The sequence below is a fragment of the Heteronotia binoei genome, chromosome 6, assembly GCF_032191835.1.
Source record: "Heteronotia binoei isolate CCM8104 ecotype False Entrance Well chromosome 6, APGP_CSIRO_Hbin_v1, whole genome shotgun sequence".
In the NCBI taxonomy this organism is placed as follows: Eukaryota; Metazoa; Chordata; class Lepidosauria; order Squamata; family Gekkonidae; genus Heteronotia; species Heteronotia binoei.
The window spans coordinates 116,048,003-116,074,692 of NC_083228.1; the positions used below are offsets into that span (position 1 = coordinate 116,048,003).

The following is a 26,690-nucleotide window of genomic DNA, read 5'->3' on the forward strand; positions in this document are numbered from 1 at the left end:
AAAGACTGACTGGTGGCTTTTGTTGCAATATCTGTAAAACATCTATTAAACCAAGGAATTTATAGTCTTTGGTCTAGTATGTCACTCATTTGAATATTTATATCCCACCTTATCTCTTTGGACCCAACCACCACTTGAACACACAAAATTGCCTTATCTTTTAGACCACTATTGTCTCCTCTGATTGGAAGTGGCTCTCAAGGGTCTCAGATAGAAGACCTTCCTGGTCTCTTTATCTAGAGATGCAGAGGATAGAGCCTGAGACCTTCTGCATGGAAAACATATAACCCTACCACTGAGCCACAGGCCCCAGCTTGGAGTGGGAATGGCGCCTCCCCCTCGCTCCAGGCATGCGCAGTCGGTGCCTGCTCCCCAGAGCGGGAGGGAAGCGCACCAAAAAGCGCTATAGGCGAGCTATTAGAGACTCCGAGGTATGGATCCGTTGCCTGCGGCAAGACCCATGTGTGTGACTGCACAGAGACCACGAAGAAGATCATATAATCCTACCACTGAGCCACAGGCCCCAGCTTGGGGCATCCTTTGGCTTTTTCCCCCCACCACACACATAGCAATTAAAGACTTCTGTAGCCAACCACAGCTCATAATTACACTTCAACCACGAAGTACAATTTACTGTCTCATCTACAAACCAGAATCCCATACCAAATGAATGAAGGAGGCAAATCATAATTTGTGGTTCAGACAAACTGTGTTTTCCCATGAAAGAGGAAGTCTTTTATTAAACAGCCATTTACAAGGGGAGAAAGGAACAGCATGCAAGGCCCAGGGTTCGTCACATTGTTCGCAGAATGACGAACAACAGTCTCACACTGAAGAATTGCAGATTTATACCCTGCCCTTCTCTCTGAATCAGAGACTCAGAGCAGCTTACAATCTCCTATATCTTCTCCCCCCACAACACACACCCTGTGAGGTGGGTGGGGCTGAGAGGGCTCTCACAGCAGCTGCCCTTTCAAGGACAAACTCTGCCAGAGCTATGGCTAACCCAAGGCCATTCCAGCAGGTGCAAGTGGAGGAGTGGAGAATCAAATCTGGTTCTCCCAGAGAAGAGTCCATGCACTTAACCATTACACCAAACTGGCTCTCTGAGAAAGCAGCTCTAGAAAGCACAGGCTGGAGAATCTGTTCCCCTCTTCCCCTCCACCTAGTAAAATGCCTGCTCCTTCCTCACAATAAGAAAGAATATAACGGAGGGACAACACTGTAACAACTGCTGGGAAGATAATCAGAACATGTTCCAGAGAAGTTCTCGAGAAGTAGCCACCTTGTTAGTCTGCTGAGATCTAAGTACCAAAAGTCTTGCAGAACCTGAAGCTGAATCTTGCGGCATCTGGAGGACTAACAAATTTACTGACATCATTTTCACAAGCCAGAGCCCATTTTGTCAGATGCATGATGTGTTAGACTTGGCAGAGAGGCACAGTTCCCTGCCAACTGGTAACACTTCATGCAGCTGGAGAAGAGGGTTATGGCTTCTGAAAACTAATGCTATGAAAAGGCTTTTCTTCTAGTAAGCAACAGATAGCTAGAGCACACCATGAAAAGCTACAAGCAAGTAGCATTGATGGACTTTATCAGTTTTTCCCTAAAATAATGATTCGGATGTACAAGGAGCTGCTGGGTTTAAGGACCACGCATGCCATTCTCCCACACTGCCCCTCTTGTACATAAATCCCTGCAGCCTTTAGTCCACACATGCTTAGCCATAGCTAACCCTGGTTAAAACCAACCCATATATACTAATCTTCTTTTGAGAGCCTGGATTAATTATCAAAGTAAGCTTAGAATCATATCTAAAGAGTTGAGAACACAGTGGAAATTGATGTACAACAGGAGAGAGGCAAAGGAAGAGCGTGTGCAGCCCAAGTCTAATCCCACACCCTTCAAATCTGATCCAGAGTCAAGAGTAACTCCGAATCATTTTGGAGGGAACTGCATCACAGCAGACTCAAATCCATCCACAGAACAGTTTGCAACACCACACGATCCTAAGTTAAATTAAATAAGACACTTGCTGTTGATGCAATCCTTTTAAATTATTATTTAATTTTTAATCAAGAAATGAATACAGTCTCAAATGCTAGCTTTTCTGGAAACAGGCAGCACCAAAGCCATGGTGGAGCCACACAAGGCACAACTGAGACAGAGGCAGATGCATTTGTAATATACTGTATTTGTGTCAAAGACAGCTTCTGTGGAGAAGACCTCAGCCAAAGCAATGGGCAAGCTGAAACCACGAGGTAAGCACTGGATCCTACAAATACCCCCCTGAATTAGGATATTTCAAAAATACATTGTTCTGTGTTAGATTGTTTCCTGATATACCCAGTCTTAACTACATAAATGGAAAACATTTTACCACAAGCTCATACAACAGGATTTTTACTGTGTCTACCCCAGGGCAGAAAAGGCAAAGAGCAGTTTTTAAAAAACACTAATTTATGCACTCCACTGTATAAACTTTAAAACAGTTGTGCTGAAACCAAAATAAAAAAATGTGGATGAGGTAAGTAGGTCAGCCAGAGCGTTCCTGACAAACCCTGAGCTCCTATTGAAAATGTACCCTCAATTAACACTGAACGTCTAAATATGGCTCGACAACAACTGGGGTAGTCAAGTTGCACCTCATGACTAATTCAGTTTGGACAATTCCCCCATCTTGCCGCTTAGCCAGGTTGAGGGAAGCTGGCATAGCAGTGGTATAGCCCCATATCACTCAACAAATTCAGGCAAGATTCAGCATAAAGATCTAAAATATTCTTAAGGGACACCGAACAATGAGCAATATTGCATGGAAAAGAAATATTGGGGACCCAACATAACACAGAAAGGAAAAGCAGAATATCCATGAAGGCCCCCAGATTTTTGAAATATGTTCATCATAGCTTTTGCAGCTTTTTTTGTCTCTTATGGTCTCATTAAGAAACATGGTTCTCCAGGCTAGGAAGCAGCTCTTTGTGGAAGCTGAGGGATTAGAAGGAAGCAAAATGGGAAGGGGCAAAAGGGCCAGATTGTCAAACAATGCTGATTGACAGCAGCAGAGATTCAATTCTTGCCACCTCTGTTTAAAACATCTCAGATGACAAGGCTGGGGAAAGTCTCCATCAAAAACCATGGAAAGCTACTGCTGATCAGAGAAGAGAGTCCTGGAGGAATGGTCTGACTCCACACAAATATATGCTGAAAATTGTCTGTATTTGCTTTTGATTTGGCAAAAGTGACAGTGTTCAGCGCACTGGCTCTGCATAATAGACAGACGGGCATGAGAAAACAAAATGTCCAATCCCAGATGCACCGAGGCCCATGGCCAGCAACATCACCATCATAGTTGTAAGGCGTAACCATCAAAGTATTCTAATTAGGCAGCTTTGAAAAACTGGAAAAGGTACTCTGCCAGCTCTCCACAAGCGGAAGCTGTGCAAAGATACTGTGCGATGGAAATAAGGGTGCAGCTTTCTCAAGAACAACAGGATTGCAGCCAAAGCTACGGAAATCCACCTCTCAGTCTCTCAAGAGATTATTCAGCTTTTCGACATAAACGAACAGGACACTAGTAGGCTCTTGCAACCCAGGTTTTGCAGTCAACAAGGAAGTATGAACGTAAGTCACATTTTCCAGCAAGCTTATAGAAAACAACTCAAGGTTCCTAACCTCTTAATCCCTTTTGAAGTACACATTCTGAAACACAAAAGCGTCAAACCAGATGAGATGCTGGAAGATCTTAAGCACGTTTTTTAAAAAAATAACAAACCAAAGGAGTCCTATTTGGACAGAAGTTATGACCAATACTCCTTCTAAGCTGTGGAGTCTTGTGAGCAAAAATTCTACTTTGTGAGCTACTGGCATTAAAGCTGCGAGCTACTGCACAAATTAGTTTTTCCTGAGCTAGGACAAAAATGTGTGAGCCTGAAGCTAAAAAACTGAGCTAGCTCACACTAACTCATCTTAGAGAGAACACTGGTTGTGACTCAAGTTAACCCTTTGCTTGTGGTAGAATGTGCTATCATGTCATAGCTGACTTAAGGCAACCACATAGGGCTTTGAAGGCAACAGCTGAATAGACATGTGCCATTGTGCTGCATGAAGAACCCTGAACTTCCTTGGTGGTCTCCAAACCAAGTTCTAACCCACTTTAGATTCTAGTGCTAACCTAGCTTAGATTCTGAGGTCTGACAAGACTGGGCTAGCCATGGCTATCCAGGTCAAGGCAACCCCTTCCCTACAGCTGCCATTTTCTTCAACCTCAACCAACCCTTTAGAGTTGCTATTAGCCCACCCAGAAAAACATAAGTACATTCCCCTTCATGGAACAGCTTCAGCATGTACCATGAGGACAGGAAAGTAACACCTGGGAGGAGAGTCAACTCTCTTCAGTTCTTGGCCCCATTCCAAATTAGAGTCTTTATGACTGCTGCTTAACAGTTTTTAGAAGTGCTCAAAATCACATATCTTCCACTATCTCATCTAGCTTATCCCTGTGCTTGTCCCTCCTCGAGGAGGTGGTCAGCCGGGGGGGGGGGGAGCTTTACAAAGCCTGAAATTTACCAGAGGTGGAGAAGGGAGGGAGGATGCGGGGGGGTCGTGAAGCCACGGTGGGGAGGGGAGGCATGAAGGGGGCGGTCAGGAGACGGGAGGCTCTGGGGCCTGGCATTGAGCCCTGCTGGGCCCGGTGCTGGGTCCTGACCCTGCAATTGGGAAACGGTGAGATAGAGGATGGTACAGAATTATTTTCTGTTGCCCCAGAAGGTTGGACCAGAACCAACAGGCTGAAATTAAATCAAAAGAGTCTCTGGCTAAAAATTAGGAAGAACTTCCTGACACTTAAGAGAGGTTCCTCTTGGAACAGGCTTCCTCAGGTGGTGGGCTCTCCTTCTTTGGAAGTTTTTAAACAGAGGCTAGATGGCCATCTGTTAGCAATACTGATTCTGTGAACTAAGCCAGATCATGAGGAGGGCAGGAAGGGTAGCATCAGTGTTTAGTTTCCATGGCCCTTTCTTACGCAGCCAGGGAAATGCTGTTTGCCATTCTGGGGACAGGAAGCAATTTTCTCCAGGCTAGTTTTGCCAGGAATCCTGGAGCATTTTTTTTTTTTTTGCCATCTTCTCAGCTTGGAGCAAGAGTCACTGGGATTGTGTGTGGGGGAGGTACTTGTTAATTTCCTGCATTGTGCAGGGGGTTGGACTAGATGACTCTGGAGATCCCTTCCAACTCTATGATTTTATGAATACAGAGGGGACCACTCACCAAGCAGACTGCCCTGGCACTGAAAGATCTCCATGCCATGCCAGCATACATCAAGATGCTAATGGTTTATGTGGTAAATCACTGCCAGATGTTTTGGCAAGGGGCTGTAGATCAGTTTTTCCAGCTATTCTTCTGCTTACCTGAGTAGAAAGGATGCCAAGTCATACACTAACGTGGGTGGACAACAGAAGAAGAGCTCTTCCTGTGACTCTAGGACTCATAAAAAAACCCAGAGTAGTAGATTAGTAACCTTACACTAGTGGTCCTTAAGGGAAGGATTCTATTTTTTTCCAAAGTCTTCAGAATGGGAAAAGAAGAACTTCTGAGTAGAACTGCCAGAAATTGTTAGGAAGGAAAGAAGCCAAGACATGGCCTGGCAGAATGATGAAAGGGAAGCCTAGTAAATTTGAAATTATTCTGGCTGCCTCATAATTCAGTATCATATGGGATAAGTTTCAGACCCTGAGAGGACTGTGCTAAGTGCCTATTTAGTGTTCCTTTTGCTTAATCAGTCAGACAAGTTTTGCTCTACCATGTATTTCCCCCTTTTAAAAAAACAATGACTTTAAAAGGAATCTTATCTTAGATGGAGGGAGGGTGGAATAAGTCTGGACAGGTGAGCTCCTCATTACAGTCTAGTTTTAGGACCTGGCTTAATGGAGTGATTCTCTCTACTTCATGATAAAACAAGGTGCTGTAGAACGGGACTGCTCTTTATTATTTTTGGAATATTTCTATGCTGCCTCTCCAGGAAATCTGCTTGAGGCAGCTTTTGCTGCATGGTTATAAAAAGTACTGTCTAAAGAGGCCTACAAAGAAGAAATGCAGACAGTGGAATAACTAAGAGGCTTTGCTAATCCATGCTCATTTACAATATATTTCAAGGCACATATTTTCAATTCTATTGCCCCAGAAGGTTGGACAAGAAGAAACAGATATGTGGAGTCCTGAATCTGGATTTATCCCAAACCACTAACCCTGTAATTGGTTATGGGGCAGGAAGCAGATAAATTGCCTATCTAGACAAGCTGTAAATAATCAACTACTTGTTTAAATACAACCTTTTATCCCCCTTCCCTGTTTCTTTAATGCAACTACAGCTGATCAGAGAAATACATTGTGAGTCTTATCAGAAGAAATATTCAGTGCCCTGCAGCAGTTTTATAACTGCTAGGAAATGAAAAAAGTAGAGATTTACTAGACAAAACTTTATTGGTTGGATGAATTCAGTCCTGCATGACAGTCCTCGCTATTAAAAATGGAAGCCTAATATAATTAATGTTTACCCCTAAAGGCATGGGGTTTTTTAAAAAAAAGAAAAGAAAGTATTTGCCAGTTTATTTATGACGACTAGAAAACATGTAAAGGGCAAGAGAAACTCAAACAGTGGAAATAAATGAAAGTATATATTGGCTTCTCCCAGGGAACCTTGAGGTTTGCCTGCATGACGCGAAAACGATAATTGCGCTGAGGTTTAGCAGTTAACACACGTCCTTTGATTGTCTGGCTGAAGATGTCAGCTGCTCACACAGCTGTGAATCAGGCAAGGTCGGAAATTATGAGAGCCAGCAATGTTTCAGCATCATAATCAATTTGCACCATCATGATTGGTGTTCCGTGCTGCCGCCCAGCTCTCTTGCAAAAGTTCACTAGAAGCTCCCATCAGGAGGAAATATGCCCTTCCTCCTCTCTTCCGCATTTTAAGGCATCATACAATCAGTTTTGGCTTCAGTACTCACCTGGCAACTCTTATCCTTGGCCTGCCTTCTTGGAATGAATTTTCTACAAAACAATGAACTTTCAATCAGAGTACCTCTGCCAGTCTGAGTAGACAATACTGACTTTGATGGACTGAGGGTCTGATTCAGTATAAGACAGCTTCATATGTTCATATACCTTAAAGCTTTCAAAAAAAACCCCCATGCCCCCCCCCCCCGGTCTCCTGGTGTGACTAAGCATTCTTGCTTGTTAATCAAGGTAGAATCCTGGAGATTCTGACTTTTGAAAAGGAAAACAAGAACGCTGCTAATCCTCAGATGAATATATGAAGTCACCTTATACAGAATCATACCATTCATCTCTCTAAGTCAGCAGCCTCTGCTCTAATTGGCAGTAACTCTCAAGGTACTTTCCAACTTCTGTTCACTTACTGGGGCACCAGAGCTAGAACTTGGGACCATCTCCATGCAGAGCACACATTCTAACCACAGCCATCTCCCCTCCCCCCCCCCCCCCCAGCAGTGTAGAAAATACGTGTGTGCTTACAATGTCTGTCCTAAAAATATAATACTCAAGTCACTGGGGTAACTGTTGTACACTTTTTTTTTAATTGGGCCACAGAGGCCAAGGAAGGTTCCTACGGTTAAAAAAGTGTACATGGTATAAATTACCATAGAAAAATTGGTGCCTGCAATTGTTTGAAGGAAGCAGCAGACACTTTGCAGTAGAGCAAAGAATGATTTTAAGTCTTTTAACCCATCTGATTCCCAAAAGGTATCCAAGGCAGGTTTTAAAAAAAATGCTAACCACAAGTAACATCATAGTATATGAAAAGACAAGAAAACAGGACGTAAAACCACAAACAATTCACAAACTGTGAAATACTGCAACCAGAACACCACACACAAATATCAGTCATTTAATTGACTAACCAAGTAAATCGATGGACATATATTAACCTTTAAGGACCTTCAAAAGCTCTCTTTAAAAGTTCTGCTTTGCAGGAGATAGATTAAGATGGGGAGCTGTCTTAGTCTGTCTATAGCAGCAGAAAAGAGCAAGAGTCCAGAAGTGCCATAAAGACTAACAAAATTTAGGGCAAGGTATGAGCTTTCGTGATCACTAAAGAAGTGAGAACTGACTCACGAAAGCTCATATTCTGCCACAAATTCTGTTAGTCTTTACAGTACTACTGGACTCTTGATCTTTTCTAATGCTCTGCAGGGTTTTCTAGAAACCAAAACTTATTGAATGTTTTCTGACAGGCCATTCCACAGTGATAAATCAACCACCCCAAATACCTGACACTGAGAAATAGATCAAACTACCCAGAAGGAGAGGACAAGCCAAAGGCTCCACTACACAAGGAAGGGCTGCATGTGTTCGCATGGTAAGAGACAGCCCTTCAAGCATACAGAAAGGCCATACTCATGGAGTCACAGGAGGTATTGTATGAAAGATGGTGAGGAAAAGGTAGAAGGTGGTGGGGGATGAAGTAAAGCAGATAAAACCACAACGGCAAGGAAACAAATGGCTCAACAACAACAAAACAAAAAAAGGAATAAGTGTGCATACAAATATTCTCTCCCTTTGAGATACAATCAGGTAGTCTCACTTGGAAGCAGATGTGTGTCTCTGAAGCAACTCCTACTTAAACTACAATATTACTAGCCTTGCCCCACAGGCTGAGAACGGTAAAAAGATATTTAGGGCACAGTGGAAGTGAGACTGCAGTAAGATTATACCCTAAAGCAGTACAAATACCTGCCTCCCCCTTTTCAAAAACAAAGGAAGGATGGAGATTTTTTTTTTTTTTAAAAGAGAAAGATCAGTTCTCCTTCACGACTCAACCAATTGATGAAGGGCAAACTGTTCTTCAAATGGGCAAGGTGGTGCTGTGGGAAAAGGACCCGCCTAGGGTTACCAGGTCCGACTCAGGAAATATCTGGGGACTTTGGGGGTGGAGCCAGGAACAAGCATGATTGTGACAAGCATGATTGAACTCTGAAGGGAGTTCTGGCCATCACATTTAAAGGGACCATGCTCCTTTTAAATGCTTTCCTCCATTGGAAATAATAGAGGATAGGGGCACCTTCTTTGGGGGCTCATAGAGTTGACCCCCTGGTCCAATCTTTTTGAAACTTGTTTTTTTTTTTGGAGAAGCACCAGATGCTATGCTGAAAATGTGGTGCCTCTAACTAAAAAAAAAAAAAAAACAGTCCCCCAGAGATCAACATAGTGATTCTCTATTATACCCTATGGGAACCAATCTCCATAGGATATAATGGAGTGCCCAGCAGACATTCCCCCCTCCTGTTTCTGCTAACCCTGAAGCAAGGGGAGGGCCTCCAAACCAGAGGATCCTCTGCCCCCAAATGGCAACTGGTAACCCTTGACCCAACTGGTAATTAAAGGATTACATGTGGACATAACACTGTTCATTGTTCACCTTTTAAACATAACTTTTAATTTTCAAATGCATAATACCACAAACTAGTATGGTGCTCTGTTATTTTGGTTGGTCCTAATAAAAGGTATTATGTGGCTTTCAGCTTCAGACAAACTCAGGTACCTCCTGCAACCACTTAGAGGAAGTGACTTTAAAATATTTATAGATGTATTCAAAAACAGGTTCCAAACTGTGCACACACGGGAGGCAGATTGGTTGACTTGTCTGTAAGGAACTCTTATTTAACAGGTACCCATGACAGTATCTAAAAAACAAACAAAAACAGTGGGGCAGGGAGTGGGGAAGGTCTCCAGAAAAGTATAGCACATAAATCAAACACACAAATGTAAAGGCCACATTTCTGCAGTTGGAACTTCCCACACACCCCCGCCCCCTTCATCTTTGTCCTTCTTGCTGGAGGCGCTTCAGAATGCCACTTGCTGACAGCAGCCAGGAAGGGAAAGCTACTGCAGCTATTTGTGTGGCTAGCTACAAGCCCCTAGAACACCTCCTCTGCTTTGCCTAGCCCTCATTACCTCGCAACAGTCAAGCAGGCAGATACCACCTAGGAGCTGCACAAGCTCATGAAAGGAAGATCAGGGCCAAACAGCATCCAGCCTAACTGACAGGATTCCGGTAGTACATGAACAGCTTTGCCCAGTCTGACTTCCCAGCTGCCGTTGCCATTGTTACAGGGGGGGCTGTGAACTGCTAGGACTAGGCTGAAGCAGGTACTTCACAGTTTTTTAAACCTATCATGTATGATATGGTCAGAGCCTAAATACAATCCTTATTGTAAAAAGAATCCCCACAGTACAATCAAACTTCATTTTATGTACAATAAGAACACTCAGTTTTCGTATCCAAACTAAAAGAACGCATTCCATCAGTTAAAATTATACAGAATGCAGACGTTAGGTGACTGACTAATACTTCATCCTGTACTGAAGTCTATTGGTTTCTGCATCAAGTTCAATGTGCTGGTTCTCACCTTTAAAGCCCTAAACGGTCTGACCTTTATAACTGTGACTTCAATATGGTTGCAGTGCTTGCAAAAATTCTCTCAGTATTTGTCCCACCGGTATTGAATGTCTGCACAGTCCGTTTCGGTCCTTTCTCAAAGGAATGTGAATTCTTTGAGTATGTGGTGTCTTCATTGGTGTCCTCTGTCTTGCCCTACCATATCTCACTGCACTGACCAGCTCAGTTAATCACACTCCACTTGTCCTTTTAGTACATCATAATTCAAGTGTTCTGTTCACTTTTCTATGTACAATGGCTTTCTCTGTTACAGTTTATAAAACTGTAAAAAATTGTATACTATTTAATAGACACAATAATTTGCTAGCATGGTTTTTTTTTTACAGCAGCCTTAGGTTTGGTTATAGGTGCCAAATCATTATGTTTTATTCTAATGCCTCAGCTAGTGTGCTATTTTATGGAGAGGAATTTAATATTCTTGTAAGTATGTTTTATAATCTTTATTTATAGAATGTTTCACTGAATGTTTGAGCTGCTACAAGCCCTGTGGCCCACTGGAGGGGCAGAGCATAAGTATATAAATAACACGTGTCAGCTTTTGGGGGACTAGTTAATGGCAGAAAATGGAAAAAATGATGTAACAGTGATATCTATTTAAATATTTTCTCCCAGCACTAACACCAGATACAGATTGTCTCATTAAAGACAGAAACCCCGTCCCCCCATAAACCGGAAATCTCAAAAATATCCCAAAGGTATTGCTCATATGATTTGTGACCATGTTTATGATGTTTTCTTGGACAGCAAAAGTGACAAACAAACAAGTATTGGAGTGCATAAAACCAGACATGTCACTGGAAGGAAAAAAAATCACAAAACTGCAATTGACTTATTTCAGCCATGTCATGTGGAAGACCTCATTAGAAAAAGCAATTATGCTTAGATTGTTTAGCAGCAAAATGAATCCAGGCCACCAAAGAACACAATGGCTAGACACCATAAAAGTTGACATCAGCCTGAGCATCGAACAACTCAAAGAAACAGTACAAGATTGGAAAATGTGGAGAGAGCTGGCCCACAGAATCACCAAGAGTTGAATCCAACTGAAAAGTTAACAGCAATTATTTTTAATACACTTCAAGTTTTAAGTGTGTGAAATACACACTCTCCAAAGCAATTTTAAAAACTCTAAAACATTACACGTAAAATTAAGAAATCCACTTTAAAAAAAAGGTTTGAAACTGCACAGCATACTTAAGCAGCTAATGGGATGTGACAGAATCAGGTGAAAAGAGTATCCCTTGCTAATAATTATGTCACAAATTATATCTAGCAGATATCTGATAGAAACAGACAAGCAACTGCATGGAAGAAACCTTGTTCCCCGAATATTACAAGTTACATCCAAAGTCTTACTGGGAAGTACAGTCTTTGTAGAGGTTTCAGACTCAAATGGGTTGGACAGCCAATGATCTACACCAAGGAAGACTCAGGAACACACAGCCAATTTAATACCTGCCAGAATTTAACACTAAACCACCTCAATTCCACCTCAGTTTTGTGAGCCACTTCTTGGGCAAAACGGAAAGCAAGGAATGGGTACAAATTACATGGGTGAGTACAGATTATATATTTGGTGCCTAAGGCACTACCTGATTCCTAGTGTTAACTGCTATGATGTTGTAATTGTTTTAATCTACTATTACTTTTAATCTACTAATCTACTTTGTACCCTGCCCTGAGGATGGGTTAGAAGTCCAATAAAACAAACAAATAAATTTCAAATAAATAAATTTAGACACTAAAAATTGAAGGGAAAGGGGGAAGAATCAGGAAGTATTCCCAGAGTTCTGAGAAATTGTGTTTTTAAATACCACCAACATATACCATGTAAGCTACCTTCCCATCTGTCACTGCTCCCTTGTCAACATCTCCTACCCTGTTCTTGTCACTTCAACCCCCCCCCCCCCCCAAAAAAAATCTTCTTCCTCAGTTCAGAATGCAGGTCAGGAAACTCTGCTATTTTCCCTTTCCCCCTCTAAAAATAAATAATAGCCCCTTCCCTGAGATCAGTTCTAAAATTCAGACACTACTACATATCCAATGTTGTCACTAAGCCCAACAACAGAATCTGACGACATTCAGGCTGATGGTTCACATGTTCTGTAGGTCTAACCCAGGCAACAAACACTACTAACACGCTCCTGCATGAACCATGGAGAGAATTCTCCCCAAAATTCGTATTTCTACAGAACAACGAGATTTCCAAAAGAAGCCTCTCCTGTAGTACAGGGAGGCAGCTTGTTAAAACACACACAAAGCAAGTCTAAAGCTCCCCTTGGGCCCTCTGAACTAGTTTCATTATTCTTACAATCCTGGCCCATATATTCCCTGACAACGAGTCAGAATCAAAACACAGCAATGCACCATCATAGCCATCATTTATTCATAGCAATTTTATGAAAACAGCCAGCTACCAACACTGCTACTAACACTTACAGTAATCAGATACCACAGAGCAAATCGCAAAAACTGGGGAAGTGGGTGTTTTTGTTCACTTGCACATGGTCTTTTTTTTTTTTTTTAGTGGGTCACCAAAGCAATTCTATTTAGACTTGTGCAGATCACCATGCCAAAAAGATTACGAACCACTGCCACAGAGGACATGTCTTCTGTACCTTAAATGGCTGTGCAGAAGGGATCAGGTAAGGAGATGGCGGGGGGACATACATCACAGCAGCAGCTGGCATATGCTTGTTGGCAAACACAAGAATATTGACGAGGGAACCTGGGCCGGATGCATATTTGTATCACTGCAGCAACTGAGTGCCTGCAAGATAAAGTTGTTAAAGGAGCTCTGCAACATCTTCAAACCCGTGTTGCAAATTAGCAACCAATATACTTAAGGGGGATGGTGCATTCCTACCAAAACTTAAACTAGCCGGGATAATAAGAGGTTACCAAGACCCTTCAAACTTCAAAGCCTTTTTTGGGGGGGAGAATCATCCAAATAGCAAATTTGTTTTTCCAAACAAGTTTTTACATAAGTCATTCAGAAACTGGCTGTTATCTAGCAGGCCTCTGAAATCAAGACAATGCCAGTAGTCTTGTCCTTGAAGTAGAAAATGAAGTCTTCCAAGACATGTCACTTACTGTAACCTGACCAAGATGGGTAGCCATGACTGTCTGCTGCAGTATGAGATGAGAACACTTCAGCTAGTTTTTAAACTTTTATTCTCTACTTTCATCTCCCACTCAGGCATTCAGAAAACACATACACAAAACTACTGAACAATGACCAAGGGGAAATATTTTCCTCTTTACAAAAGAATTTGTGGTGCTCTTTTTCTTTTCCACTCAGACTGTTCAAATAAAGAAAGCTTCTGTTGATAAAAGCTACTCTTACCCAATGGAAAGATTTTAAATGTCAACCACATGTACCAGGTACTTTGTTCTGATAATGCCACCTTTTTGCTTTTACACAGACATTGGGTTTTCACCTCCAAAAGCTACATACGCACAAACTGCTTAGGACACCAGCATATGAAGAAGGAAGGCACTACATTCACAGAAGGAAAATGAACTCCTAAATATTTTCTAGCTTGTCATGTAAAATGTAAATACAAAGTCATACAACTATTTTATGAAAGACCTCAAGAGAGCCTTTCACAATTAATCTGAATTTAGGATCATGTTATAGAATGAAGACTTTCCCCAGCACATATGGATCAATTCAGTTTCTTAGAACATAAGAAGAGCCCTGCTGAATCAGACCAGCGCACCATCTAGTTCAGCGTCCTGTCTCAAACAGTGGCCAATTAGTTCTTCTGGATATCCAACAACAGAGCATAGAGTCCAAGGCCTTCTCCTGATGTTGCCTCCTGGCACTGGGATTCAGAGGTTTGCTGATTAAGAACATGGAAGTTCCCTTCAGTAACCATGGCTAGTAGCTATTGATAGACCTATCCGTCTAATCCCCAATTCCACAATAATCTGTCTAATCCCCAATTTCACAATAAGAAAATACTTCACTGTCCCAAAATAATACGGAGTGTCAACCAAAAATAATACAGAAAGTAAATTCAAATTATAGTTGTCGCAAACTAATCATCTAACATCTTGTCTAGCTGATTTCTGATGGCCCTGTGCATGGTGGTATACAAAGAACAAGCTTTGTCTCATGCTTATCTTTGTCTGCCAAATGCAACCTTAAACAACAAGAATACACACATGACCTACGCTAACTCCTGGGCTCAAGACAGGATCACCACAGCAAACATTAAAGTATCCTGAAAGATGGCCAATTTGAACTAGCTGTACTACAAAAAACCAACATGTGGATCAAAAGTCCCTATGAAACAGAAAAAGTACATATCCTCAGTTAAACTTTGGGCAACTGTCTACATTCACCAGAGGAACACCACTAAAGATTGTGGACAAGTAGGTGTCCAAGGATATCTTCCAACATTACTTTCAGATATATGGAAACCACCACAGAATTATTACTGAGGTCACATGGGAGAAGAAGACACCAGGGTTCCTTCCTTTGCCAGCTTTGCTCTAGGGCAGGGGTCAGTAACCTTTCATCACTGAACAGGCAAACTGTGACAATATGCAGAGCCAGAAAGCAATAGAGGGGCAGTACAAGAGAGCCAATCAGGATGACTGCTTAAGATGATTAATAACTGGCATGGTGACCCAGCAGGGTTTTCAAGACAAGAGATGTTCAGGTGATTTGCCATTGCCCTGCCTCCGCATCACAACACTGGTATTCCTTGGAAGTCTCCCATCCAAATATTAGCCAGGGCTGACCCAGCTCAGCTTCCAAGATCTGATGAGATCGGTCAGAACATAAAACCTCTGCATCAAGTTTATATATCTCAAGAATCTGTCAAAGTGGTGAAAGGACGGTTCCCCCTCATGTGCACTGTAATCTATATTAAACTTTATTAAAAGGTACAAATGTGGAATACTGGATGCTTATATGTAGGTGAATGCCTTTGTTTCAGTTTATATCACACGGTGTATAAATAATTCATTGACTAAACTACTATGAGGTGACATCTGGTGATTTAGCAGACTTTCAAAAGGGTTTAGACAGATTTATGGAGATGGAAATGTCCAGGAGTAGCTATGACCAAAGAGAACCTCCATGTTCAGAGGCAATATACTCTTGAATGCAAATCTGGGGGAGGGACAATTCTTTGGGTGACTGTTGCCATCATTCCCTACTGGTGAGATTCCCAGATGCATCTGGCTGGAGAATGTGCAAAATAGCATAATGCACTCTGGTGCAATCCAGCAAGCCTCTTAATTTATTCTTATGAAAGGTACAGGAGCACGTAGTTATCCTATCCTCATTTTTGCATAAGTATTTAGAAATATTATTCAGTGATCTCTCTATTTTCTCTGCATCTTTAAGCATGTTACTGAATTATTAAAGCGTGAGGGAAGAAAGGAGACAGTAGGGGGGGTGGTTTACCGTTGAGGAAAAGCCCAGAAGTATTTCTCCTCCAGAATTCAGCTCATGGTGAAAACAAACTCTTAGTCTACATCCAAGTAAGATCTTTGCACAAACTGAGTAACTAGAAGAGGCAGGGTACCATGTTTGTCTATTGTGGCAAAACCAAAAAGGAATCCTGTGTGATTAAAAACAACAACAAGAATCACATATTGCTGTTCCAGCTTTCATAGTTAAAATCTAGTTCAATGGATGCATGAACTAAATTCTTAGCCTGCAGATTTTGCTATGGGGACGGTAGAAAGTGCCATCAAGTCACACCTGACTTATGGTGGCTCTGTAATATCAGTATACACATGGGGAGGAAAAGTCCATAAGTAAGGAAGAAAATTATAATTATAATTATCTTTGAAATGCATATTGTGGAGCTATACTGTAATGAATATTATATTCTAAACTTCATGTTTAACATGCAGTTAAAGCAGCAAACTGGGGATAAGCTCCATTGACTAAAATGGGACTTGTTTCTAAGATAAGTGCTGAGGATTACTGCCTACTCTCTGATCAACCTAATCAGGAGCATGGAAATTAGTTCCACGGTAATTTCAGTTGCCCATTCTGCCCCTGCTCTCCTGCCTTCTTTTTTCCTCTTTCCTGAGATAGCAGCAGCAAAGAAGGAAATGAAATGGAAAGAGAGAGCTGGAGCTAGTTGGATTGCAGCATCCAAGGGGTAGAATCATTTTCTAAAGTTAGTGCAGGTGCAGGAAAGCAACACCTTTTGGACACCTGGCTCCCTTGCTTCCTCTCCCTGGATGATATCAGCTTCCCACATCTCCCAATTTAATCATCACTCGAGTCTCCTTTTTTGCTTTGCTTTGTTTATTTCAGGTCAGCAGAAACATTTTTACAAGCCTTTTTGCAGTTCAGTACTGTGAGATTGTTGTCCCAACTTAAACATAAGAATATAAAATGAGCCCTGCTGGATCAGACCAATGGTCCATCTAATCCAGCATCCTTTCTCACACAGGGACCAACTTAAATGAGGCTTATCCCAGGTAATAAATATCATACTATTCACAGTAATAGAAAGCCAAGCGAGTTGTTTTATTATGATATTTGTTTTGTAGCCCAGGTGGAATTTTTTTATCTGAGTGCTCATGGTGGCTCTGGGAAGCCCTGTCTACAGTTGCTGTTAATGTGAGTCAAGAAATACCTGCCACCTCATTACTCACCTGTGATGCATCAAAGGATATTCACACAAATAGTTAAAAAACCCACCCCATCTTTCTCTCCCACATCAGCTGTTCACCAAAATTCACCCATGAGAATCCCATAATCTTGTGACTTTCAATTCCATCTGCTTACTACTGACTCTACAGTACTTGACAGAGAAAGAAGGAAGCCGGAAACCAAAGTCCATAGCCATATGTTCCTGGGGACATTCTAGCTGCCAGAGATTAACAGCATTGATAATACAACAACCAGTAGTAAACCTTGCAAACAACACCCAACACAAGAGAAACCAGTTGATTTGCTATGTAAATATGACTTTCAACACTAGACATTCGAGTATGCTGTATCTTGTGTCAGAGGGAGCTATTACATTCACCAATTTCAATCCAACATCTGTGGCAGTGGCAGCAGAGGGGAAATGTTCCACCTTTAGGAGATGAAACAGTGCGAGTAGCTCTCATAAATACCAGAATCCTCTTCCCGCATCAGGATCAATTCAGATTGCTCACTTTTCATCTCTGAAGTCCGTTAATTTAGTAGCAAACAAGCGGGTTCAATTTTCTCCAACCTGTTTCCAACCCTGATGCTACCTCTTCCTCAAGACATTCTAGTTTGAGGAAATCTCACTTTATGGCCACATAAACACAGCTGCATCTCCCCCCACCCACAATGGATATTAATAAATCCAGACTAACCACCAATACTTAATCGAGCACTCAGAATTTTAAAAGACAACAGAATCCCCGTTCTGCCCCCCATGCGAGCATGGTTTCAAAAGGAACAAACAGGCATATCAGTTTCCATTTTTAAACCAAGCTGATCTTGAAGCAAAGAGTCTACATAAAAGGTAATTAATACACATCAAGCTGTTTTTGAGATTTTTGTTCAGTATAAACAACGAATCAATAGTATGCATTACATTCATACAAAACACTTCCTGGTAATCTTACATAATTTTTAAATAATGGTTTCTGAGGTCAAATACACTCAGCATTAACCAACACAGTTTACCCTTATGACCCAAGTATCATCCAAAAATAAACAGAGCCAGAGTTGTTATTAGGTATTGGGCCAGAGGCAAATATCAGTATTAGGCTTCTATCTACAATCATGCTTTTTAAACAGAACTCAGATACTGTTCCAGGCTTGGCTTAGTTAGCCAATGAAGGCAGGAAGAAAATTATTCTTTTAAAAATGCTGGGCAGAAGCAAGTGTTTGGGCAGCTTGTATTTCTGCCACTAATTTTTAGCTGCAGTGCAAAACAAAATGTACAGACTTCCAGGGGAGGAGTTTCAGCTTCCAAAGGGCACTCAAGACATACATTTTTATACAGATTAATTAAAGAGGCAGAATCTGCAGGAATTCCTCCTGAGCAAAGACTTAGGAGAAATACCATTAATATGTTTCTGTCCTGCATTCTGAGCATTTCCACTCCTGCGACAGCTCCTAACATTATTAGTTTTTTTAAAAAAACAACAACACACATACTATGTAGATAGATCCAAATAGACAGCTGTGTTGGTCTGAAGTAGTAGAACAAAATAGGAGTCAATTGCACCTTTAAGACCAAATTAGTTTTATTCAGAACGTACGCTTTCTCGCCTGAAGAAGTGTGCATGCACACGAAAGCTTACGTTCTGAATAAAACTAAGTTGGTCTTAAAGGTGAAATTGACTCCTATTTTGTTCTAGGAAAGGAAAGGTCCCCTGTGCAAGCACCAGTCGTTTCCGACTCTGGGGTGACGTTGCTTTCACAACGTTTGCATGGCAGACTTTTTTTTACGGAGTGGTTTGCCATTGCCTTCCCCAGTCTTTTACACTTCCCCCCCCAGCAAGTTGGGTACTCATTTTACCAACCTCGGAAGGATGGAAGGCTGAGTCAACCTACACACTAACACCACTAGAGTTCAGGACTCCCACTAACAACAACAAAAAGCAGCACTAAGAAACGCATGAACACACTGCAGTGTGTTCTTTCACGGCACTCATTCATTTTAGTGGAACCCATACAACAGAACTTGGGAAACTAAGGCAACTCATCTCCGCTCATACACTTCCATGCTTGGACAGGTAGGGGAGAGCAAGCAGGTCTGTCCGACAGAAGATTGCCTGACCAAACACTTTTACTACAAACTGATTTGAAATGTAACTGATATCTGCAGTCATAGCGGAGTCCTACAACCCCTGCAGAATGGGGATGCAGTCCCATGCTGCACACTTATTGTTTGGAAGAAACACTGGTGGGTTCAGTGGGAATTGTTTCCCAGCAGGCATGTACTGGGCAGCCTCAGAGGCCATTTCCCACTATGTGACTCCTCTGCACACAGAAGGGTAGCAGAAGACGCTGCACACCAGAGAGTTATAGGAACAGCTGCTTGCCTCTGGCAGCGCAGTGGGTGCCTGCTCACCGTCAGAGCTCTCCTTGTAAGTTTGACTCGGCAGAGCAGCTGCAGGAAACCCGAAGACCCTCGTCTCTGAGCACAGCAGCAAATAAAAACAAACTGTGTGCCAAGTGCTTCAGCTGGTACAAAGTCTGGAGTTTAACTTTAGCATCCTGCCTCTCCTTTCCTCAACATGTCCCAGCCAGCCCTTTCCAACCAAAACAAAAACTTCTCTCCTCATCATCTTGCTGAATAACCAACACGGGGTATAGAGTGGGACTGAGAATGTCACCGACACACCTGGATTTCCCCCACACACACTTTGTGAAGAACTGCAAAAGCTACCAGGAACATAGACTTTCTATGTATGAACTGCAAAAAAGAAGGAATACTAGAAATGCCCTCCGAACTGCTGTCTGAGACAGAAAAATCTGCCTTGTCCAGCTACAGAAAAGTGGTATGAAGAAAACTTCTAAAGTGGCAGAGGGAACATGGTGTAAAAAAGGGAGAACATAAGAATGTGGTTCTTCCAGTAAGAAAGAACATTTTCTAGCCTTGTTTGTTTTCCCCAGAGAAGAACATCAGGCTCTCTGAAATGCTTTCCCCTTGTTTTGCAATGAAACATGCCTCCTATTCTAACCACAATAATGAAAGCACCCACAGAATTCACTCCTCAACAGACCCCACCATCTAAGCACCCACTGCTTAACTCCAAGAGCTTATTCCCAACAAAAGCTGGCGTTTGTTACCTGTTTTTACAACAGAGGTCTAAGTCTTCCCCACTTACTGCAGATGCACGCTTTAAGCCAGAGATGCTAAATGCCACACAACATTAAGCATGTTTCTCCCATTTCCACCCAAACCTTTGCTGCCCCCTCCCCGTAAGTAATTGCAAACTGTAGGGTGGGAGAGGTTACAGACAATCCCGTTCACCCAAAATGGACAGCTGGAAACTTGCCTCTCCTCCATGCCCATCAAATATCCCAAATATAGAAGGATGGGTCTTGTTCACCAGGTCTGTGATCACTTCAAACCTGTCCTCCATGTGGTCTCTCCGGCCTTGGATGGAGTAGACGGCCACGTTGTGGTTCTTAAACTCCCATGTCTTGGAGAACTCTGCGTCCAGCACATCCAGACCCCCGAGCCGGTCGTTCTGCATGATCTCGGCCACCTTGCCCTTCACCATCTTCACCGCATCCCTGCTGGACTTGACAATGGTCTTGACTTCATCCGTATGGAAGAAGTAGCTCCAGAGGGCCAGGCTGATGCATAGCAGGAAGAGGGTCTCTGGTCTCAGCAAGAAGTAACGCATGATCCGACCCAGCAGAGAGAGCAAAGTCATGGTATCCTCTATCATTTATTACAGAGAGAGTGGATCCCCCCCACACCATGCACCACACACCCTGATGACTGGGATGGGTCTAAAGACGAGGCAGCAAATCAGTGCATGCTCCGGTAATACAAACCCACGGAGGGCAGGGTTAGCTACCGGCTGCTGAAGCTGCCTCCCTCCTCCTCCTCCACCTCTGTTTCAGGGAGCTCAGGCACAGATGGCTGGGGTGGCTCTGATGGAGAGATCAACACACTCTCCTCTCCGGTGCAGCAGCCAAGGGCAGGCTTAGCCGTCTCCTGTTCTCACTCCTTCTGTTCCCAAGCATACGGCTCCCAGACGGAAGATCAGCTGGAAAACAGCAAGGATCAGCATATGAGGGGACCAGCGCTACAAAGCCAGCAAGGAAAGAGCGTCAGAAAGCCTGTCAGCATTTGGGTGCTCTTGCAAAGCTTTTCATCCAGCCAGGCTGGAAGGTTTGGGGGTGGGGGGTGGGGAGAGAAAGAGAGGAAGCCTGTGCAAGCTAGGGCACAAAAGAATTCTTCCACCTCCCTCCTCTTGGTGCTTGTTTCCCGGGTGCTCAGTCCCAGCTGCCCAGGGATGGCTCGGAAGTAGGACAGTAAATCAATCGCTACTCGGCTAATGCAAATTTGGCTGGAACATTTGGCCCCTCTGCAGTCCGGGAGGGCTGCTGAGTCAAGGGTCCAGGAGCGGCAATGGGCCAGAGGAGAAAAAGGGAAAACAATGGAAACACCAGTGGGTTTGAGGAGGGAAAGAAAAGGCACCCCCCCCCCGGAGCTGTCTGAGCTCCAAGTGGAAAGGCGCGGGCATTGAAGCCCTTCTTCTCCCAGGAGAGCGAGAAGCAGAGAAGAGGGCTGAAAGAAATGAAAGAGGGACGCCAGTCACTTTCAGAGGATGATTGACAGCAGGGCACTTGGAACAGATCATGGAAGAAAAGCAGGGGAAATCACTCCCCCCGCCCAAGGAAGCAAACTGTCTTTAGAGCCTCCTAGAGCTAAAATAACGCTAAAAAGAGAGAGAAAAAACCCAATAAGGGCGCCTTGCTTGCCTGGCAGGAAACGGACCCCACAGGTTCCCCTGCTTTGGGTGTCTAAGTTCGGTTTCTAATTTGCCACCTTTCCATTGACAACATCAGACAGACATCCACCGCCTCCTACTCGGGTTCCCCGAGGCAGTCCATCCCCTCCAGCCCTGCTGGAACTTGGGAAGCCCCCCCCTCCCCCGCCAAGTCCCTCTCCAGAGGTAGGGAAGGGAGCGCGCCAGCTCTTGCTGCTTCGGGCACAGGTTTGGGTTTACAGCTTCCCTTCCTCCCCGCCACCCACCCCGGGGCGCTCTGCGACCCTCACGACGTGTGAAGGCGGGAGGGTGAAAAGGACTTCCCTGAGCCAGTCCTCCTCCTCACCTGAACGGGACTGGTGCAGAGATTTACATGCAAAGACTCACAGCAGGGAAAGAGCACCTCGTGCCTCTTCCCGGCTGCTGCAATCCCGGGTCTCCCGCCTGGCGCGCGCGCCCGCTTCCCCGAGCACTCGCTTCCCGCTTCGGGGGGCCCCCACGCCAGCCAGCCCTCCGCCCTTTTCCCCTCCCCAGCAGCAGTTGCAGCCGCCCCCGAGGTACCTGTCTCTCCCCTTTTCTCTTTCGCCTGTCCCTCCCACTGGGCTGGGCTCGACCGCCGCTGTGCCGCCTCTTCAGGCCGCCGCGGCCTACAAATCCCGGGAGCCTTCGCGCTGAGGCACGTTCGTGGGATTGGCAGGCAGCCGACCAGAAGGGTTCTGGAGCTTGTAGTCCCTCTGGCGCAGCCTGGCTCTCTTGCGCCCTCTGCCGGCGAGTTGAGGGGGGAAAGAAGTCTACTGCTTTGGTTGTGAAATGAAACAGGAGTCATAGGGTGTTTTTACATTCAGTTTGATCCAGAGTTTTAGAGTCTTCAGATCTCCTGCCATTATTCCACTTTAATTATTTTCCTTTTACATTTAAGCGTTACAAATTTAAATTACTAGCTGAGGCAAGCAATGATATGTAAAAATTTCAAGTGCTGTCCGTTCTCATGCAAATTACTGCACCTTGTGGTGGCTTTTGGAGGAGTCTTTTAAAACGCACGAAAACTTCTACAATACAAGTTTGAAACTCCTGTAGAGAAAAGACCAGATCAAAACTAGTGTGGAGAAAAACGTTGCAGCAGCAGCAGCAGCTCCAAAACTCATCTCACTGAAACAAATGTAGATGTTTCGGGCAGCAATGATGCAAAATAGTTGTGAGAACGTTAGATAATGTAAAAGGTGAGTTTCCAATGCGGTGATAGAGAGTATAGGTGTAAAAACACCTATAAAGACTATCACTAGGACAGATTTTTAAAAAAAAATACGTGCCAGAGAGCATTTTATCTGATGCAGTTTTGACTGACAAAAGCTTTCGCTGGATTCAATTTTGGTTGGCCTTAACGTGCCACCGGATTCCAGTTTTAGCCCTGTTTTAGTTTGCTTTGACAGACTTCACACTGCTACTCATCTCCTCCTAGCCCACTGATGGACCTCCTGATGGCACCTGTTTTTGGGGGGCCACTGTGTGACACAGAGTGTTGGACTGGATGGGCCATTGGCCTGATCCAACATGGCTTCTCTTATGTTCTTATGAAACTGGCACCTTGAGTAGCAACTAAAGCCTGCAGTTCTAAACAAACGTACGGTAAACCCCACTGGATCCAGTGGGTCTCACTTCTGAGTAAATATCCATGGGCCATAAGTGGGTCTCACTTCTGAGTAAATATCCATGGGACATAAGGTTGCCAACTCCAGGTTGGAACATTCCTAGAAATTTGGGGATAGAGTCTGGAGACGCTGTATGGGAAGAGACCTGTAGAACATCCTCCAAAGCAGCCATTCCACCCCAACCACCCCATGCCCCAAAGAACTGATCTCTGTAGTCTGGAGATCAGATATAATTCTGAGTCATCCTCTCCAGGCCCCAGGTGCAACTTCATTATGAATATACAGGAGTTGTGTTTATACTCTCAAGTAAGTAATTTATTTGGGGGGGGGCTCCCTCTTGGGTAACCTGCCCCCCCAGGGAAAGTGTATGCGCAATACATAGCCTCTCCTCTCCCGGTGTAGTGAACACCGCGTGGTCACTGTCCGGCTATGCCTGGCAGATGGTCACTGCAATGGCCTCTCCTGCATTACTGCATCCGTGGCAACACCTTCCCGCTGGTCCCCCCCGTTTCTCACAGAGTTTGCCACATCATGGTGCGACCGAATGTCCGGCGGTATAACCGGATGGGCAGGCTGGGCTCACCAACCTCGCCAGCCAAGAGAAGGAAAACTCTAACATCAAACCCGGGCAGATAGAGCTCGTTAATGTAACACCTACCTCCTGAAGGACTCGCTGCCGGCGTCCCGGCTTACTGGGCCATGGCAGATGACCCCAAGGTGAAAGGGTGGAGCCAGTACCGCGCGCACTGTGCTTCACCTAAAAATTCCTCTGCGCAGGCCTGAAGGGCATATCCACATCCACAACCCACAACACACCAAGTCCTGCAGCGATGGGCAAGGGGCGAAACGGCAGGTGGAAGATGCCACTGGAAGCCGCAGTCCCGATCCTGCATGTAGGCGGTTCAGGGTATTGGTCGCCTGATGCTGACCCGGAGACGAAAGCATTTTTCGGCAGCACCCTGAACGACCAAGAAGCCTTATCTAGGGACAGCACTGCTTGCTCCACACGGAGAGGGGCCTAGAAAAGGTGGCCTAAACAAAGCTCGTCTCCCCCACCCCAGTTGGCTAGCCGCGGTCAACGGGCATCCTTACTTCTGTTCCCTGCATTTCTCTTGGTGCTGCCGAAAGATGCTTTCGTCTCCGGGTTAGCATCAGGCGACCAATATCCTGAACCGCCTACATGCAGGATCGGGACTGCGGCTTCCAGTGGCACCTTCCACCTGCCGTTTCGCCCCTGATTTATGGGGGGTGGTGGGGGGTGGGCTCCCTCTGGGAATCCTACCCCCCCAGGGAAAGTGCATGCGCAATACATAGCCTCTCCTCTCCCGGTGTAGTGAACGCCGCGTGGTCACTGTCTGGCTATGCCTGGCAGATGGTCACTGCAATGGCCTCTCCTGCATTACTGCATCCATAGCAACACCTTCTCGCTGGTCCCCCCCGGGCAGATAGAGCTCGTTAATGTAACACCTACCACCTGGAGGACTCACTGCCGGCGTCCCGGCTTACTGGGCCATGGCAGATGACCCCCAGGTGAAAGGGTGGAGCCAGTACCGCGCACACTGCGCTTCACCTAAAAAATTCCTCTGCGCAGGCCTGAAGGGCATATCCACACACACAGCCCACAATGCATCAAGTCCTGCAGCGATAAATCAGGGTATTATTAGGCTGTTATTTAACAGCTATTATTTAAATTCTGTTCACACTTAAGCACTATCTCAGCATAGCACAAAAGGAATTCACTTGTAAATTCACATTTACAAGTAGGGTTACCAACCTGTGGGTCGTGGCTGGAGATCTCCTGGGATTGCAAATGACCTCCAGGTGACAGAGAAAATAGCCATTTTGGAAGGTGGACTTTATGGCATTATGTCCCATTGAAGTCCCTCCCCTCCCTAAACCGCACTTTCCTTAGCCTCCACCTCCAAAATCTCCAGGTATTTCCCAATCCAGAGTAAGCAACCCTATTTACCGAGGCTTTTTTTGTAGCAGGAACTCCTTTGCATATTAGGCCACACATCCCTGATATAGTTTACAATAGGCCCTATACTAAGAGCCCTGTAAGTTCTTGGAGGATTGGCTATATCAGGGGTGTGTGGCCTAATATGCAAAGGAGTTCCTGCTACAAAAAAAGCCCTGCTATTTACAAGTGCATAAGTCACATTGAACTGAATAAGATTTACTTCTACAAATTCATGCTTAAGATTGTACTGTAAATCTGTATGTCCTCCTTACCACACTTGCTTTTTTATAGATGACTCCCATATAGCCATTTTCTTAGAGCAAGGGACAAGGGGTTTCTCTTCAAAAGCAGGCCAAGCTTAATCCAATGTAATATTTTGTCTCTTTCTCCTTTCTTTAACCTATTTTCTAACCTCAGCTGTACATTTCCAAACTAATTTTGTTAACAGTGTTGATAGGCAAACCCATGATTTTCTATTAATTCCAGTTCACAATTAAGCACAATCTCAGCCTAACACGAAAGGAATTCACTCTTTCTTGCTGAATGCAAATTATAAAATAAGAGGGTAATGATTTCCCATTTGACATAATTAGGGAATGCCACTGTTGGGGGTTAATATTTCTCAAAAATTTCCTACTCTAAGATTCCCCACCCCATTTTGGCCACATGGTTCTGATCTATGTGAACATAGAAATTTGCACACCAGCATGATCCTACCAAATATTCAGTACATCAGGACATCATAAATAGATCTCTTTCAGAGGGCTCTTTTCCAACACCCCTGAAAGGCAGTGGTCCGCCCTCTCCTGAAAAAGGCTACATCAGACCCGGCCGAATTGGCTCATTACCGGCCGGTCTCAAACTTGCCCTTTTTGGGCAAAACTATAGAGAGGGCTGTGGCGGTGCAGTTACAGGATTTTCTGGATGACGCTCCCACCTTAGACCCATGCCAGTCCGGCTTCCGTCCGGGCCATGGGACGGAGACAGTCTTGGTCGCCCTCATGGATGACCTCCGGCGACATCTGGATCAAGGCGGCTCGGCGGTACTGCTGCTGCTACACCTATCGGCTGTGTTCGATGTAGTCGATCATCGGCTGCTGACCCGCCATCTCGCCGACGCAGGAATTCAGGGGCTAGCCTTACAGTGGCTCTCCTCCTTCCTTGAAGGTCGGGGACAAAGGGTGGC

At 44.3% G+C, this 26,690-nt stretch overlaps 1 protein-coding gene across 2 annotated transcripts in view; it reads right to left on the bottom strand.

Annotated features, from left to right (window-relative positions):
* PPM1L (protein phosphatase, Mg2+/Mn2+ dependent 1L) overlaps nt 1–22,305 on the bottom strand; it is a 229,727-nt gene extending 207,422 nt beyond the window's left edge. The window contains exons 1-2 of one of the 2 annotated variants that reach the window (XM_060242431.1): nt 22,242–22,305; nt 20,443–21,169 (exon numbers count right to left, since the gene is read on the bottom strand). In XM_060242431.1, coding sequence (XP_060098414.1) covers nt 20,443–20,845 — 403 coding nt within the window. In that variant the 5' untranslated portion in view covers nt 20,846–21,169; nt 22,242–22,305. Of the gene's footprint in view, nt 1–20,442; nt 21,203–22,241 lie in introns of those variants that run through there. The other variant, XM_060242430.1, reaches the window with a different exon arrangement.
* Nucleotides 22,306–26,690: the final 4,385 nt, after the last annotated feature.